At 43.6% G+C, this 14,236-nt stretch overlaps 1 protein-coding gene across 6 annotated transcripts in view; it reads right to left on the reverse strand.

Moving 5' to 3' along the window:
- The window catches only part of ARMC3 (armadillo repeat containing 3), a 69,939-nt gene that overhangs the window by 29,682 nt on the left and 26,021 nt on the right, over positions 1-14,236 (reverse strand). For all 6 annotated transcript variants that reach the window (XM_085879132.1, XM_085879136.1, XM_085879134.1 and 3 more), the window contains 4 exons: positions 13,928-14,036; positions 8,925-9,165; positions 8,513-8,649; positions 5,680-5,848 (listed from right to left, as the gene is read on the reverse strand). In XM_085879132.1, the coding sequence (XP_085735258.1) occupies positions 5,680-5,848; positions 8,513-8,649; positions 8,925-9,165; positions 13,928-14,036 (656 nt within the window). The remainder of the gene's footprint in view (positions 1-5,679; positions 5,849-8,512; positions 8,650-8,924; positions 9,166-13,927; positions 14,037-14,236) is intronic.

Here is a 14,236-nt window from a genome sequence, read left to right on the forward strand (position 1 = left end):
GGATTTTCCAGAGAGTCGGAGAGATCGTTGATGAAAACCAGAAAAAGAACAGGGCCTAGAATGCTCCTTGAGAAACTCCAGCCTGGAGAGGAAGAGGGGATGAAAGAACTCCATTTAGGGCCACCCGTTGACTGCGACAGGAGAGGAAGTCTGCAAGCCATGAGTGGACATGGTCTTGGATACCGTCGGAAAAGAGTTTGGTGAGTGGGACAGGGTGCCAGACTGTGTCAAAAGTATGTGATATGTCCAGGGATACGGCTCGGATTTCCTGTCTGGCATTGAGGACCTCCATCCATTGTTGGGAGAGCAGAAGCAGCATATCCATTGTAGAGTGACCTGGTCTGAAACCAAAGTGATGATCGGAAATCAAGCCATTGGAGAAGAGGAAGGATTTAATGTCTGAAGTGATGATGGATCCCATAACCTTGCTGATGATTGGGAGAAGGCTGATTGGTCTGTAGTTGCAGGGATCTGTTTTTGCACCTTTTTTATGCAGGGCAGTAATGTTTGCTGATTTCCAAGCAGATGGCAGATGACCTTGAGCAAATGAGAGGGTGAATAGAAGACAGAGAGAGAGGGTGAGCAAGAGCAGAAGAGCAGGTTTTTAGGACACATAGGCTGATGCCGTCTGGACCGGTTGCAGAATCTGAGTCGAAGTTTGACAGCAGGCTCTTCACCTTGTCAGGAGAAAAGGACACAGAGTCCAGGAACAGTTGGGTGCAACTGGGTAAGGTGGGTCGAGAAAGTGATGGGATTTGGACACAAGATTTAGCTGCAAACACCGAGTTTAAGCATTCAGCCTTTTCTCGTGCGGTATCAGCAGTGCGGCCATTTGAGGTAAGGGGGGATGGAGGGGGAACATACACCAGAAACAGATTTGATTAGACCCCACCAGGATTTTGAGGAGGGAGAGAGGGTTGAGAGTTCAGACTTGAGTTTAGAAAGATGTTGTCTTCTGGCTCTCCTGAGGGTAGATACACACTTGTTCCGAGCTTTATGGAAGGAACTGAGATTGCCCTCAGTTGGGTTTGCTTTCCATGAGGCAAAGGCAAGTTGTTTCAGGACAACTGCCTCGCCACAAGCTTCAGTGAACCAAGGGCGGGAGGAAGGGTAGGACAACTGAAGACGAGAGGGGATAAATCTGTACATGAGGGAGAGCAAGTTTCTTTGAAATAATTCCCAGGATGAGTTGATGTTGGAGAAAGCAGTGATAGGAGACCAGTCTATAAGTTTGATGGCTGCTTGGAGACCCTGCCAGTCGGCTTGAGTGAAATGCCCGACTCGACGGCGGTGAGGTGGTTCTCTGATAATAGCCAGAGAGATGTCCACTTTGACAAGGACGTGGTCAGAAGAACCGATTGGAACGGAGGAAGAGCAGCAGATATTGTCAGGGAAATTTGTCAAAATCGGATCCAGAAGAGATGGAGTACCATTGATTGAGATCCAGGTCGGGAAGTTGACCGATTGAGTCAGGGTCGGGAAGTTGACCGACTAACAAATCGTCTCAATGAGTCGCAGAAAGCTTTTGCTGAGGTGCCATGACAGGTGAGAGAGGTACCCACACCTAGCCAACTGGCATGATGACAATTGAAGTCGCCACATATGAGGAAGAGAGAGTTTGGATGAGAAGATAGAAGTTGGTCCATGTTTTCGGATAGTGAGGTGTAGATGGAGTCATCACTGTTTGGGGGACGGTACAGTACACACATAGACATGAGGTGGGAGTGGAGGGGAAGCCGTAGCCAGAGGTATTCCTGGGGGTGTGGGGGAGTGAGGGCAGTGCATGGAGATTGAGGAATAGAGTATTTGATGAAGAGAGCAACTCCTCCACCAGGACGAGGCTCAGGTCTGTCATACCGGAGGAGGGAGTAACCAGGGAGAGATACTTGGGAGTCAGACACGTCTTGGGGGAGAAAAGTTTCTGTTTGGCAGGTGATGTCTGGTTTGTCAGTGGCAACCTGTATGGAAAGATCTGAAAGGTTTGAGCGAAGGCCCCGGATATTTGAGGTCCACAATTTTAATGAAGAGGGAGGGGAGGAGGCTTTGGGTGCAGGGGGTTGGGGGGGGGGTAGGACAATGGACGAGGGGGGGAGGTAAGGAGGGTTGTTGAAAGAGTGTGGGGGGATTGCAGAATAGCTTGGGAAGGAGGCCGGATAAAGAGGAGAAAAAGCTCTGTGGTGCGGGGGCAGGGGGGGACAAGAGAGGGGGCAGAAGGCAGTTGAGGATTTGAGGAGGTGGAGTGAAGAGATGGACGTGAGAGGGCAGGGGAAGGAGCAAGCTTTGAAGATGAGGGGGCAACTTTGAGAAGGGCGAGTGAGGGGGATGAATGGTGGGAGAAAGATGAAGGAGGAGTTTTTGAGAGACGTGAGAGGAAGACTTGGAGGGAGAAGAGTGGGATGGTTGCTTTGAGAGTGAGGGGTGAGAGGGGTGAGTTGGAACTGATGTTGGAAAAAACGAATGGTTAATGGAAAGCGAACATTCATTGCAAACTGGGGTTGTTTTTTCAGTTTTAGGTCAGAGATGCGATTTAACATGTTTCTTGATGGATACAATAAAGGCGAATTCAGAGAATGGAGAGAAGAAACGCTGTAACAGTTGGATTCTTTTGGCAAGGTATGAAGGAAAGGTCGAATTGAGAGCAGTCTGTTTAAATAGCAGAAGAGTAGTGCATTATGATACAGTAAAGAGTACCACACGTGTGAAAGAGGAAGATGAAGCATTATAAGAGATCGTTTTTAGTATTATTATTATTAAAGTTTGAGAGAGTTTTCAACAGATTAGGTCATGGAAGTGTTGTAGAAAAAATCAAGGAAGAAGAAGAGGAGGAGAGGAAGAAGAGGATGACGAAGAAGAAGAAGAAGAAGAAGAAGAAGAAGAAGAAGAAGAAGAATCGAGACTCGTGAGTGTGCAAGGAGAAAGGTCGTTTTTTTTTTGTTTGTTTAAGATAAGAAATAGAGTGATTAGTGGGAGGGATGGAGGACATTAGGAAAGTGGGGAAGATATAAATTGAAGGTGATGGGGGAAAAAAAACAAATAAACACGATCGTACACTGAGGGGAAACAAAGGGTAGGCCTCAAGGGTAGGCCTCAAGCACCCGGTAAGACAAGGTCAACGAAATCTCACAAAATAGCATGATTTTTGAAACAAAATCGAACTTGGAACACACAGTAACATGTAGGTGAGAAAATAAACAGTTAAAACGGGACAGATAATGACTAGAAACTTAACTTTGAGATCGTCAGCAGAGAGCCCTGAAGGAGACCTGCCGACACTCCAAATCCAGAACCGGAAGTAACTGTTGTGTATATACACCACTGTTGCTTGGAATAGCTGTGTACATACACAGTAAGTATGCTTCGCGTGAACTGATAGATATCCTGAGCAGCATGAGCTTTGCTGATGACTATAAAGAGGTACAGCGGTTTGAACATGCCCTGATATCAGGTGGTGAACCATCTTATAACCGAGGTGGTTTTACACAATTTGTTTACGACAATGCTGATTTCAATGTAGCTGCAGTCACTGGTCACAACACTTTCCATAGTATGGGTGGCATAGCTTGTGTGACTCCACCTGGGATTGTGGATACCTCACCCATAAAACGCACAGTGAAACTACCATCTGCTGAAACAGTTGGAGCCTTTGGACACATTCCTATAATGGTAGAAACTGATCTCCCTGTTGCCCCTGACACTTTGCTCAACATGGTTTCATGCGGGTGCAAAGTTGATAGATGTGGTGGTATGTCATGTGGATGCAAGAAACTGGGATTGTTTTGCACTTCAATGTGCAGCAAATGTACCGGCCAATCATGCAAGAATACGACACGAACATTGTTGGATATGGATGATGAATATACAGAACCAAAGCCATTGGATAATGAGACTGAAGATGACAATGAGGATCATCCATGAAGCAACATGGTAATAAATGACTTTATGCTCAATTCATAAACTATGAAAATAACTAAGCTTAGAGGGTATTGAGGCTTCCCTAATTTCCTTTTATATTATACATAATTTATATGTGCCTACTCATAAAAGTAAGGTTTGATTTGGCTTGGATTTGTCAGCCACACTGATGTTCATACTGGCCACCATCTTGATTTTTACATTTTGGGCTTTTTAATCATGTGATTAATGATTTCATTGGATTGCTTGTGTCTTCAAACCTATATTTAGACACTTTGTTTGCATTTCTATCACATGTGGTTGCTAAGATATGATAAAATAGAGAACGGTGGCCATATTTGTCACCATACTGGCTGCCATCTTGGTTTTGGATATGTTGAGTGTTTTAGTCATGTAATTAATGATTTTATAGGATTGCTTGTGTTTGTAAACCTATGTTTTGACACTTTGTTTGCATTTCTACCATGTCTACTTGTTAAGATATGATAAAAAAACAAAATGGCGGCCATCTTGAAAAGCACAAGGAGGATTTTCGGGGACTTTTGGTATGTTTTTTTAACTCATTTTTCTGGACCTTTCCTGAAATTTTCAGCTTGTTATAAATTTTTCCAGGTTTATGTTGTAATTCTTGGCCTATATGGTCATATGTTAATTACTGTTGCTGATCTCAAGATTTTCCTCTCTTCTTCAATGGTCTGTCATTTGATCATTGGTTTGAATTATCTCCCGGTCACTAAATTTCACATTTGTGGCTGCTTACATCTCAACAATGCATACCCAGGCAAAATAACATTCCTTTCCTGGAGTAATTCTCTGCATACTACTGTAGTGTATGAGAGTACAACTCTCATATCCTATATTTCTAACTGCAGCATTTTTGCCTGGGTATTGACAGTTTCGTTCCTCATCTACGTCAACAACCTCTCTAATTCATTTAAAAACCTCTTCAGGGCAGATCACATTTTTGAAATGGCCTTCAAAGCTCGCAATAGAATGGGCATCTCTCAGTCATTCTTTGCTTTGCTTTGGGAAACCCAAATTTTTCACAACCTTCTGAAAGCCTTTGTTTGGAGCTTGGAGTACTGCTCTTCCTTATAGACTCAAGCTGCCACTTCACACATCTCTATTCACACAGTTAAATGACAGGGGGTAGGATGACAAACCGACAGGGGGGTAGGATGACAAACCGACAGGGGGGTAGGATGACAAACCAACAGAGGGGCAGAGGAGAGTAGGTAAACAGAAAATGCAAAAACGCATTATAATACTAGAAAGGAAGTGGTGAGGGTCGGGGGGGGGGGTGGGAAGAGTTCTTTCAGCCCCTTTTTCATCCCCATTTGTGACTTTTTCTATCTCTGGTAACCATCTCCAAACCCACCCCGATTGCATGCATACATCCCGTCCCTTCTGTCCTATTTGTTCATCCATGTTGTAAATCCTCGAGTTCGACAGCTCTCTGAGGTCAGTATGTTTACCTTCTCTCTGATGTTGTTATGTCATTCTGCTCTTTCCCGAGCCACGATCTTACACAAAAAAATTAAGTTGGTAGGCAGTGGGTCATTTACAGAATAATTACCGTCATTTTAGAACAATTAAGAGTCTTCCTGTAGAATTTTGTCAAATATTGCAACTTTGGATTAACAGGTGGTCCCTTCAGATGCAAAAATATGAAAAGATTAAGTACATTTACAAGTCTGCATCATATTAAAAGCATGTGCCAAAAACTTTCTCCATTATGAGGAAAGCAAAGTGAAAGAGCAAATGGACCTTTCCAACATCGTAAAAACCATCAAGGACAAAGTCGCAGGAAGAGAGATGACCCGTGAAGCTGTACTTGGCAGGCAAGTTTTTGGCCAAGAGTTTGGTGTACACCGTTTCATTGAAGTGGCTGCAGCGGCTCTTCGAGAGATTTAACTTGTGCAGAATCTGCAGAACACTGGGATCACAACCCGGCACCCATTAAAGATCATTTTCCGATTTCAAATGTAATCTTAACTGTTTTAGATACAGGCTTGTCCATCGAGTCAAGGCTCATCAACTTTTCAAAGGACTTATGTAAGACAATGCTGAGGTGTCCATAACAGCAGATATGCTTGCCATTTAAGAACTGAGCTGTTAGGCATTAGGTAGGAATGGATTTGGTTCTGGGATTGTCAGCAAGCTACTAAACAAACCCTACTCTGATTTTCATAGATTTAAATAACCCCCGAAAATAAACCTTGCCCAGTGTCCAACAACCATGTCACGACTACAAAAAAATTTCAAGTGTGAAATGAGGAAAATGTAAAACAGAATGATGACAGCTTATGACAAGAATAACAATTTTTTTCTTCTGTTTTTTTTTTGTGAAAGAATGAATGCAACATGAAGCAGCGGTAAATGAAACTTCAGTGATTGTCCTTGTGGGGGCAGCCACGGTTTGTCCACCATGGATTGAAATAGGCTGGTTTAATGTTTTTTTGAAAACATTTTTAAGGAAACACATTTTACAAATATGCTCTACTTTTTGGTGGTTCATTGTGTGAACAAAGAAAACAAGAAGGGCACTTGGTCGAGTGCATACCTCCGCCATGTAATGCCTGATCCACGAGAACATATCGGGCCCAATACATTTTTGAAATATCATGCTATATATCATTTTTGGCCCCATCTCTCAATGTTGAAGAATCACTTTAAAAATTAAATAATTCTCGTATCCAGATCCGGATTTTCGCCGAAATCAAATGGGTTCGTCGTGGTCACACACCCAACCTATCCACCAAGTTTCATCCGAATCCGTCCACAACTTTTTGAGATACCGTGCTATATATTAGTTTAGCTTTATCTCTCAATGGTGAAGAATCACTGAAAAAATTCTAGTCGTCGGATCCAGCTCTTCATCAAAATCGAATCGGTTCGTCCTTGTCACGCACCCAACCTGCCGACCAAATTTAATCCGGATCCATCCACAACCTTTTGAGATATCCTGCACACAGACAAACAACCAACCAAACAGACAGAGAGGGGTGAAAACATAACCTGCTTCACCTTCGGTGGCAGAGGTAACAAGGGTATTTTAAAGAAAATATTTGTTAGAAACAATCAACCATATTAATGATATGATCTTGCTAAAATTTCAGATTGTATCAAGGGAATGTTGCCATCAAGAGAATGGCTATAATCCATATGAGAGTGTTTTTGTATACAAAGTCGAGGCTCATGGAAAAGCTAGAACATAGTACAGATCATGAGGCAACAGTACAAAAGTAACAGCAGCAAGAGATGGGGGAAACCAACAGCAGGGCTGAGGGTCAAAGTAAACGGAGATGGACAAACGAGCAATGCAGATAAGACTGAGCGGTAGGGAAGGCTATTAGAAGTGGACAAGATTGATACAGAATTAAACTCTCAGGAAGAAGAAATTGGAAATTTTGAAGGAGGAGGGTTTAGGAAGGTATGGGGTTAGGTGGAGGTGTTAATGAGGATAGAAAAGATCATGGTTTTCGATGGGGAGGGGGTGATTTAAGATGGTGGTGAACAGCCGTCTTGAAGACCTGAAGAGTAGAATAAGATTGAAGAGAATGTGGAAATTGGTTTCACAGGTGGGAGAAAAGAGAAAGGAATGAGTATAGGTGAGCAGTAATCCTGGATTTTGGGAGCTTCACCAAAAGGGGGTTGCTGGTGGACTGCATGCACCATGCAGAAACCTGGTGGGGGGGGGGGGGACAGATTGTGCAAATGGCAGAGGGTGCAAGACCAGAAAAGTGGTAGTAGAAGATCGAGACCACCGACCTGTCTATGCTGGCAAAGTGATAGGCCTATTGTCTCAGCTTCAACATCGGAGGTTTCAATGATCTTGAAAGCCTTGGTTTCCATGGCGTCAAACTGAACCAGGTGTAAGGCAGGGGAGCCAGCTCAGAGGGGAGAGCAGTACTCCATCAAGCTGTGGATGAAGGCCTTGTAGGTGGATATGAGTTCAGGTGTGCTGAGGAAGGACTTTGTACAATGGAAGATGCCCTGTTGTTGGCTGGCTTTGGAGGCCAACTTTGAAATATGGCTTGCCCAAGAAAGATCATGGCTGACAGTGAGATCCAAGCGTTTGAATGACTGAACATTCTTGAGAGGATTGTTGAGAAAGTAGATAGGAGGGTTTGCCAACCAGTCCGTTTAGAGAGAGAGACAGTGAGAGTGTGAGATTTATCAGGATTGAAAGACATATACCAAGTGTTTGACTATCTTGTGATTTTATCAAGTTCTGAAGAGAGGGAACGGGCTGCAACCTGCCTGTCTGACAGATGAGGGATGTCATGGCACAGTACAGGGTGGAATCATCAGGAAATAGATAAATAGGATTTTCAAGAAAGTCAGAGATTGTTGTTGAAGATTAGGAATAGGTTGAGGCCAAGAACACTGCTTTGGGCCACTGCAGTCTTGACAGGGAGAGGAGATGAAAAATTCTTCCCCACATTACGATAGTTAGCAGGACAATTATAGTTCATCATCCATAATCCACTCTCCCTTAGGGATTCCAAACCCAAGAAACCGAGCTGTTCCCAAATGAAACATAGATTAACTGAGACAACTGTTTTGATTTTACAATGTCGAGAGAGTGCCATTTTACCCCAGCTTGCAGAACTCTTGCACAGTTGATTCATCAGCAGCACATGAGGAAACAGTCCAGCAAGCTGCAAAATACACCTCCTTATATTCCGAGTTGAGTAGATTGATTATCAAGGGCAAACGATCTGCAGCTCTTAGCTGTACACAAAACAGGTCAGACAACCACATGGCATCACAAATTGGAAAGGAAAAGGCTGAAAATAATGATATTTAAGCAGATAAGTTGCACACACACACACACACACACACCCATGTGTCAATAGAGAAAAGCAAAACCCATACCCATAAAACTCATTAGTACCCTAATTCTCAAGCACTGCGACCCAAATCATGAAAGAAATCTACAAAATGTTACTTGAAATGGCATTTTAAAATTATCAACAATGAACAGCATCAAATAAACTTTTAACAACCTCAGCACGAGATTTGCTGTCACAAACAAGGGCTGCAAGAGCCTGCAGCACACTGGTCTGGATTTCAGGATCTGTAGAGACGAGGCAAGCCAGAAGGGCCGAAATGGCACCTTTCTCTTGTAAACAGGTCCGTGGACCCTCGTTCATACACATGTTACACAGCACTGTGGTAGCAGGAACCACCAGGCATGCCAAGGACTTCAGCAGTTCCAACAATGATGTGGTGCCATTTACAGCCAAACTCGGATGAGGGCAACACAGCAGAACACCAAAAAAAATAGGAAGAAAGAAAAAAACCTTACCCATCAATCCAATATCACATTCCAATTTCAGCAGTCTTATGAAACAGGAAAAAATTACAGTGAAAGTAATCAAGGCACATCATTTCTCTCATCTTGCCTGTGCTACATCTGCTTTTAAACATTATCGACAACTGCAGGAAATGCTCATTATACAGCACACCCAAGGCAGGAAATATATCGAGCATGGAAAACTAAGAGGCCACAACCTCTTATCTATAGGCTCAATAGCATCCTTAAAATGATAAGCAAATTAATGTAATGCATTATCACAGTTGACATTTACTCCTTTTCTCCAACAACGTGATCCCAGACCATCAGTTTGGTTTCCATGATGGTCGCTCCACCCTGGACTGCTGATCTTGATCTCCCAACAATGAATGGAGACCCTGAATCTAAGACAAGAGATCAGGGGTCATCTCTCTGGACATACAGTAGATTGAGCACTTGACACAGATTGGCACCCTGTCTTGCTGTCTAAAATTTCAGCTGACACTATCCAATGCCACCACCTCCAAGAGCTTACTGATCTCTTCCACTCTCACATACAGTGGAGAATCCTGTTATTTCCTCTCTCTGCCAAGGCTGGAGTGCCCTAAAGTTATGTATCAGGCCTAGTCCTGTTCCTCATCTTCTACAACAAATAGAGCTGATGTGGCTGTAGCTATGTTGCCAATATTTGCTTGTCAACTGGTTGTGGCACTGACCAATTGGGTGTGCCCACTTTTCCCTTCACTCATCGAATGGTCATGGCACTGACCAATTGGGTGTTACCGTTTTTCCCAGCATCATTATTTGTGTCTATTGTTATCGCGTCTATCCACGTCAGCAAACAATGGTCCATCTAGATGGTGCAGAAAATCACACATTTTCCTCATCTCATGTTTCCTCACTTCCCACAGTGGGGATTACAATATTTGCGATTACGGTGCAGCATCTTTGTCACATACTTTCTTCATGATAGGGAGTAAGATATGTTGTGATGAATAAAATTTATTTTAAAAACGACAAAAATTACAAAGTGCATTTCTAAGACTGTGCTTCAGTACATTGCCCACCCAAGGTGGGCCGACACGGGTTCTCCCACCCGGAGGGCGGGGGGTGTCCACTAGTTTTCATAAACGATCTTTCTGTTTATTTGGGGAACCCTCTTCATCTTTTCACTGATGACTCCGAGTCATACAGTACTCCACCCTCTGCCATAATTTCCTTCATCCTTCTGACAGGCAGACAGCAGCCTCTTCTTGCTAGGTGGCTTAAAACAGAAACATTGAAGGGTTGTTACACGCTGGCGAAAAGTGTAATTTTTTGCGTGATGGTTCACTGGATTTCTGAGAGCAGACTGGATTTTTTAGAGCCAAGATTTTTCACCTACATAATTCAACTTATATTTTCATACTTTTTAAACAGCCAACCCAGTTAAGTAACTGTCCAATTCACCCCTTGCTGAAAAATATCATGTTCAAAGAAGGTGCTCTTCAAGGCCGTATCAAACATTTGCTCATTGTCCCAATATGTGATCTTAATGAACCAAAAGTCAAACTGTTCACCAGGATCACAACAGTCCTACACACAACTTGTATTAAGACTGAATATTGTGTTTGAATTTCAGATTGCACACCTACAGGAATATAGATAGATCTGTGCATGGGAGTCATGCCTTCATGCACTTGCAGTTAATGCATCCTCTCTCTGACTTGCATCCACACTTGATGAGCTCGCTGCAGGACCTAGCTGCCTCAGGAATAGTCATCCAGACGGATGTCCAAGTTGTCACGTCTTCTGTCCATCCCCTTCCCTCTGGCTTAGGAATGGACTGAACAACTGCTTTGCTTTTCATCCAGATACCACTGATACACAACTCGTTTTGATTGTTGAAGTAGGACATCCTGAAGAAAAAATACGACTCAATGATAACCGAAAAGACATTTATTTTACAATCCTATCATGTCATAGCAACAGCAAAATTTGTTCTATGCTGTCGTCATAGCACATGTTGATTGTTGTGATGTCTGTAACGATAATTTCACGAAGCCGCCGAACTATTCTCTCTGCTGATGTTGATGTAATCAGGAGCGAGACAAACATTTGGAATATGTCGTTTGACCCTGACAAACATCACGCTCTCCATCTCTCAATTTTACGTACATTTTCTTCCCCACTACAACTTCTTTGTCTATTGACCAGAGTCGCAGGTCAAGATTAGCAGCAGCGCTGAGCTTTTCAGGGAGTTGAGGTGTAAAACTACGTGCACTGAGGGCAGACAAGGAGGCCAATGTGTGAGGAATCTGTGAAGGGGTAGAGCATCACCTGTGGTCAAGTGATTCTCATCCTGCTTACAGGGGAATTTGTGCATTGCGTTCCTCCAAGCCCATCCCTTGATGTACTGTAGTTAGAGCAGAGGGTGGTGGGCTCTTGACAGAGCAGTCGGAAGTGAAGGCCCGCTGGGCCGGTTACTTTGAGTGGCTGTACCAGGCTGACCCACCAGCTGTTGAGTTTGACGTCAGGAGTGCTACTCTCCCTATTGCCGACCCTCCAATCAACTGTGAACCACCTTCGTTTGTGGAAACACAGGCTGCAGTGAACCAGTTGAAAGGAGGTAAAGTTCCTGGGATCTGTGGCATCCATGCTGAACTTCTCAAGGCTGGTGGAAATGCTGTACTCATGTCATTGCATACAGTTCTGTGCTCTATCTGGAACACAGGCATTGTCCCAACTGAAGAGAAGAGGGGCCTTGTTGTCCCTCTCTGGAAAGGGAAGAGTGATCGCCAGGACTGCAACAACTACTGAGGGGTAACGCTGTACTCAGTGCTGGGCAAGGTCTTTGCTCGGATAATTATTGATAGGGTTCGCCATAACATGCTTGAGTATCAGTGCCCAGAGCAGTCAGGCTTTACACTAAAGAGGTCAATGATTGACCGTATCCTTGCTCTTCGAGTCCTCACCGAACGCAGATGAGAGTTTCGGCAGGGGCTGCTCACAGCCTATGTTGATCTCTGCAAAGTGCTCGATTCAGTGAATCGGGATGCCCTCTGGAGGATTTTTGGTCTTCGTGGGGTGCCTCCAAAGCTGATTAATCTGATATCTGAACTATACTCTGGTACTGAGAATGCTGTGAGGTGTGGTGGTTCCAACTATGACTTATTTCCAGTTTTTACTGGAGTTCGTCAGGACTGTGTACTGGCCCCAACACTTTTCAGCACTTGTATGGACTGGATTCTGGGGAGAATGTCAGAGAGATAAAGCTGTGGTGCATGATTTAGAAATGTCAGGATCTCTGATAATCTCTAAATATGTCTTTAGACCCTGACAAATATCACACTCTCCATCTCTCAGAAATGACTGTCTCGGGAACCCTCCAATCTGCTTCCTCACCAAACCTCGAAAATAAATTCAGTCCCTCAAACGTTTGGGCCTCATCATCAGCCATAATCTCTCCACAGTAAACCACATATCCAAGTTGGTATCCAAAGCCAGCCGCTGACTGTGCATTCTCCCTCGTGCAAATCTTTCCTTGTCAAATCCAAACTTTTAACAACATGCTAAGCTTTGGAGTACTGCTTTCATCGGCAACTTGATGGAGTACAGCTCTCCCCTTTGGACTGGTGCCCGTACCTCACATTTTTCACATATTGATGTCATGGAGAGCAAGGCCCTCAGTATCATTGGAATCTCCTATAATGAAGCTGAGTCTCTGGGCCAGTTACTCCCGCATCGCAGACAGGTCAGCAGCTTCTTTGTCTTCTACTACCTCTTTTCTGGACTTGCCCCCTCTGCCCTTTCCATTTTCTGTCTCTACTAAATTTCTCCAGGGCCCACATTGTCTGCCATTAACCCACTTCTGGTGGAAACTCCGAAAATGCAGGGTCACTGCTCACCTTCACTCATTTGTTTTTCTTGCCTGTGAAACCAACTTCCTCAGTCTGATCAATTTCGTTCTTCCCTCCAAAACTTCAACATTGCTGTTCACCTCCTCAGGTCATTCCCAATCCAAACACATGATCATTGTTTACCATCATTATCCCTCCCCAAGACTACCCCTTCATTTCCAAGTGATTGTGTTTTCTTCCCTCTCCCTCCACCAACCTTGCTTTCTTTTTGTTCCATTGCTGTTTCATTCCTAGTTTTCTTTATACTCTTTCAACCCTCTTCTTCTTGTGTTTGAGCTTCTAATCATCTTGTTCAACAACCCCTGTGTCCTCCTCGCCCTCCTGTTGTCGTCATTCTTCCATTAAATGTCCCTGTTGTATCCATCTACCCTGCTGTTGATGTGTTTCCCCACTTTCCACGCTATTTCTGTTCTGTTCCTGTTGTTTTCCGTGTTCTTGCTCTTCCACAAGCCCCAACTTTGTACACACACACACACACACACACACACACACACACACACACACACACACACACACACACACACACACACGATTGGAATAGAATCCAAGGTATAAAACTCAATGTCGATGACTGTTGAAAGGATTACATTGCAGACTGCAAAAGGAGGTCGGTAGCCTCTTTATCTTCAACGACCTCCTTTCTGGACTTGCACCCTCTGCCACGAATGCACCAAATATGGCAACAGCTTTTGTTGACCCAAATTAAACTTCCCATGTTTTAATCTGATGGAAGATATTTTTATTTCTTGAAATCCTCATTAAAACATTTTGCGATGGTCAAATTAATACAATGGATACAATAACAGTAGATTACCTGCAATTTTCTCGATGACCTTTGGTGAGGCTTGCCAGGGCCTGGCAGGATGACAATCTTAATGGATCACTTGAGCAAGTGAGCAGTGAAATCAATACGGTCAGAAGTCCTGTTTATGTTTGGGTCACAGTGACAAGCAGAGATGTAGTGTGCATACAGTGAAAGAAAATACAAACTCCCCTTGCTGGTATTCTTCTCATCTATATTTAGTTGTCTTTGGATTTATTGGTTTTACATGGGTTGGTCAAGGTTAACCTGCATTTCTCTTTTTTATCCTACAAGATTTGAAACTACAGTGAAATTAATGAA

This window comes from Eptatretus burgeri, chromosome 4 (genome assembly GCF_056783735.1).
Source record: "Eptatretus burgeri isolate ZD-2024b chromosome 4, Ebu_testis_v1, whole genome shotgun sequence".
Lineage (NCBI taxonomy): Eukaryota > Metazoa > Chordata > Myxini > Myxiniformes > Myxinidae > Eptatretus > Eptatretus burgeri.